General features: G+C 34.5%; 1 protein-coding gene across 1 annotated transcript; it reads left to right on the forward strand.

The window, feature by feature from the left end:
* The first annotated feature begins 2311 nt into the window (after window positions 1-2311).
* LOC149233196 (cytochrome P450 71AU50-like) lies at window positions 2312-4218 on the forward strand. Its single transcript, XM_089376674.1, has 2 exons — window positions 2312-3263; window positions 3370-4218. Exons 1-2 carry the CDS (start codon window positions 2352-2354, stop codon window positions 4003-4005), a joined length of 1548 nt encoding a protein of 515 aa, XP_089232800.1. The 5' UTR covers window positions 2312-2351; the 3' UTR covers window positions 4006-4218.
* Window positions 4219-4536: the final 318 nt, after the last annotated feature.

Below are 4536 nucleotides of genomic sequence, written 5' to 3' on the forward strand. Positions count from 1 at the left end.
GTAATTTATTTTGAAAACAAAATAAACCACAATAAATAATTCAAAACAAATTAATAAAACTCTAATAATATGATTTTTATTATTTTTTTTTTTACTTTTCATGCTATAACTCACAAATCACCTTATATAACCTAAAATAAATTCCATGCCATCTGTATATCGAGATTGTAATCCTTTTCGTGACCTAGTTATTACGTTGAGTTCATTTTATTAAGGGGGCAACGAAATCTTTGAATCTGAAACGAGCATTTGAAAAGTTTATTGTTTGTCTGAGGATTCGATCAGGTGTCCACCTATCTGAGCAGGCTAATCTGAATATCTGAGCAGGCCAATAATGTGAATGTGGGGTTGCTGTTGATAGTCGGTAAGTAGTTATCATAAACATACACAGTTCAGCTATCATTTGGTTGAACACTTTCATGGAGTATGGAGTGACGTCGATTGTGATGGCGTGATGGGGGAAGAAAATATGATTGGTTTCTATTAAAAAGTGAAGGTAGCAGGTCATGGTTGGTTTTATCGCCTTTAAAGAGAAGACAAAGTCCCATACCAGTGACTGGATGAGATGGTTGATGGGTTCCTCCCCACTGTATGGTAATGGTGTCACTAGTTGGTGTATGGTAATGGTGTCAGTAGTTGGTTTTCTTATCTTTAAAGACAAAGTGACATCCCACGCTCTGTTGTTGTCCTCTTTACTGTGAATTTTTAAAGGCTTCTCAATACCACATACTGATGTATTTATATTTTTCTTGGGGTTTATTATGTGTGTTTTTATAATTCAAATACATATCTATCCATGTAAGGGTTTAATTTAGGATGGGTATATTTATATTATTATATTTTTTATATTGGATTTCAATTTCATTAAAAAAAATTAATTATAATAAAATTATAATAAAAAAATAGAAAAGGAATAATATAACATTTACTAATTATATTATATATATATATATAATTCTATTTTATTAAGATTAAGTAATGATTAAAGTTAAATATTCAATTTTTATATTTTAGATTTTCTAAAAAATTAATATACTTAAAACATCTTTATATAAATATTTATATGTAAGTTAAAATATTTATTTATATATATGTAAAATTAATTACATGTATAATTGATTTTAACACTATGTTAATATAAAGAAATAATATTTATTTTAAATATTTAATTATATATATGAATTATATAATAAATATATATGATTAAATAAATGAAAAAAATGTGTAGTGTTTTATAAGGATGGTTTGTTGAAAGTAAGTAAAAGTATTCAAATTGTACAAGATTTAAAAGTTTTTATGGAGTAATTTAATGGAAGAGTTGCCTTAAGAGTCCATTTAGAATTGTGGCTAAGGAAAATCTTTTAGCTATAGGAGCAATATAATGATGTGCAATTTTTTCACACATAGAGGGTAAATAATGTCATAGGGGTATGCTATCCAAGAAACCTTACTATTAGATCTTAGGTTAGTATCCATCTTAGAGGTGTCTAATAGTAATGTGCTATCTATTTTGTCCTTTAATATGTTGGATCCTATTCAAGTCTAATGGTAATGTGTTATCTATTTTGTCCTTCAATCTATTTGATCCTATTCAAATAGAATTTAACTAAGCTTCAAGATATGTTTAAGATGTAAGATATATTTGAAATTTTGTTCTCAACTCAATTTTTAAGTTATCATATTTACTGCTATATCATTAAAGAAATATATTTTTTATTTCCTATGAAACATGAAATATATGTTGTTAAATAAAAGTAACTAGTGATAAATATCTCTACTGCTGATTTAACATTAAATTATAATAAATTTTTAAATTAGCTAAAAATAAAAATAATAATAAATAAAAACATTTCCTATATCATTATTTTTCTTCTTCTATATACAAAAACATATACCAATTTACCAAATATATGTCCAAACTTTGTATTATGAATTGACCGTTAAATCATATATATTAAGTAAAACATATTTCACAAACCATGCTTATTGGATACGATTGATTTTCTCCTTTCCTTCGCAACTTTGACTTTCAGCAAAAGAGAGACATCTACTGCCGAGATTCTTGTCAGTTTAATGTGTGCTTCTTAGTGAACAGAATATCATTAATTTTATGAAGGTCGTCGCACGAAACGTTTGCGCATGGAAACGTACGAAGTTAGTTACATTTATTTATTTATTCGAAAATGCGGTTCCTCCTACTGGTTTACAGGTGCAGAGTTACCGTCAATCACATCATTTTACAGTATACTTTCGAAGATAAACTGAAGAGCCCCCGATCCAATTCTTGTTATATAGAGATGTGAGGAGCCTGTGGAGTACCTCATTCGTTGTGGGTGGCTAAGTTGCTAACAATGGCGAATTTGTGGTATTCTGAGCGCCTAATGCTGGAATGTGCCGAGTTTTACATTAAATTTGCTGCTGCTATCCTAGTTACATTAGTGGTGTCATGGAGTTTCTTGTTCCAAGTGAGAAAGCGGAGGTTGCCACCGGGGCCGTTTCCTTTGCCGATCGTTGGAAACCTACACCTCCTGCTCGGACACCTTCCACACCAAGCCCTAGCAACTCTCTCTCTGAAATGCGGGCCTCTCATGTCTCTGCGCCTGGGGTCCTCTGCCCTCACCCTAGTCGTCTCCTCCGCAGAGATGGCCAAGGAATTTCTCAAGAATAATGATCGCCTTTTCGCTGGCAGACCTCAATCCATGGCTGCTAAGTATTTGTCGTATAATTTCTCTAACGTGGGCTATGCTCCATATGGTGCTTACTGGAGACAAATGCGTAAGATCTGCGTTTTACAGTTGCTCAGCTCCAAAAGCTTGGATTCCTTCCGCTTCATAAGAGAGGAGGAAGTGTGTTGTATGATTCGTTCTATTATTGAAGACAGTGAGGGCTCTCATGTTCCCGTAAGCATTAGCAAAGCTGTGTCAACACTTGCGACTTCTATTATCTGCAGGATGGCCTTCGGCAGAAAGTACTCGGACCAACAGTTAATTGAAAGCATCAAAGAAAGTTTTCTGTTAGCCGGTACTTTCAATATCGCAGATTATATACCATACTTGGCGTGGCTAGATTTGCAAGGTTTGGGACGACGATTCAAGAAAATACACAAAACGGTAGACCATTTCTTCAACAATGTGATAGAGGAACACATTGCGCGGAATGACCCCAACGTCACACCTGATCTTGTCGACGTTTTGCTGGCAATCTGCGCAGATAATGATACGGAGTTCCAAATTAAACGAAAACATATTAAAGGCGTCATTGCCGTACGTTACGTTAAATGTTTTTTCACATTAAAACATTCAATTACAGTGACTTTTAAAAAGTAAAGATTTATACATTGTTGGTAAGTGATGTACATTGTATTTGCAGGATATGTTCGCCGCGGGAACGGACACGTCATCGATTGCGATAGAGTGGGGAATGTCCGAAGTGCTGAGAAACCCGCCAGTGCTGAAGAAGCTTCAGGAGGAGCTTGAACGCGTGGTTGGAATGGAGCGTATGGTACAAGAATCTGATCTGTCGTCTCTCGTTTATTTACAAGCTGTGGTCAAAGAAACGCTTAGGCTCCACCCACCGGGGCCTCTTGCTATTCCCCATTTATCTTTGGAGGATTGCAGTGTATCGGGCTATCAAATCCCTGGTGGCACTTGCGTTCTGCTGAACCTTTGGGCGAATGGGAGGAATCCAAAGTCGTGGGAGGATGCCGAAAGTTTCAAGCCAGAAAGGTTCATGGAAAAAACTGGGGCGGCAGAGGTGGATGTAAATGTCCAGAACTTTGAGTGGATTCCATTTGGAGCGGGAAGGAGAGGATGCCCTGGACAGCAACTGGGAATGCTTGTTGTAGAGTTTGGGATGGCGCAGTTGCTGCACTGTTTCAACTGGTGGCTCCCGGAGAAAATGAATGGGCAGGAGGAGTTGGATATGAGTGAGAGGTTTAATGGACTGACACTGCCCCGGGCGCATGAACTCGTGGCTGTTCCAACTCCTCGACTCTCCGTACTCTGATTTTATATTGACGTTACCAACTGTGTTTTCCTTCATTTCAATAAAATAGGTGAGACAGACATGTTTATCGTGTTTGTATAACGTTAATGTCGTGCTGAAATAAGAGATATCTCGAAGCCGATATTTTACATATTTTACATGCGGTTGAGAGGCACGGCCATTTGTATGTTTTGACTATCCTAATATATATGCTTGTGATACTGTGGCTGTTTATTGATTTTTATTTTTTAATAGTTTGTAGATCATATTATTTGGTTTACGATTATAATTATGGATCAATATATGGGTAGTGATATTATGTGGGTTATGTATTACTATCTTGGCAGTACAACTGCTTAAAAAATGAAGTTAACAAGATGATAAGAAAACGCGTTTTATATATATACGATTAGGAATTATTGTGAGAGAGAATATTAGTTTTTTTCTGATTTTAATTTTAATATAAAATTTATGTAAATTTATTATGTATATATATGAGATAAAATAAAAATACATTTTTAAAAACTAAATTAATATTTCTTTATAATATTT

The sequence above is a fragment of the Pinus tabuliformis genome, chromosome J (assembly GCF_031772625.1).
Source record: "Pinus tabuliformis cultivar Carrire ecotype Pingquan chromosome J, CPIR1, whole genome shotgun sequence".
Classification (NCBI taxonomy): domain Eukaryota; kingdom Viridiplantae; phylum Streptophyta; class Pinopsida; order Pinales; family Pinaceae; genus Pinus; species Pinus tabuliformis.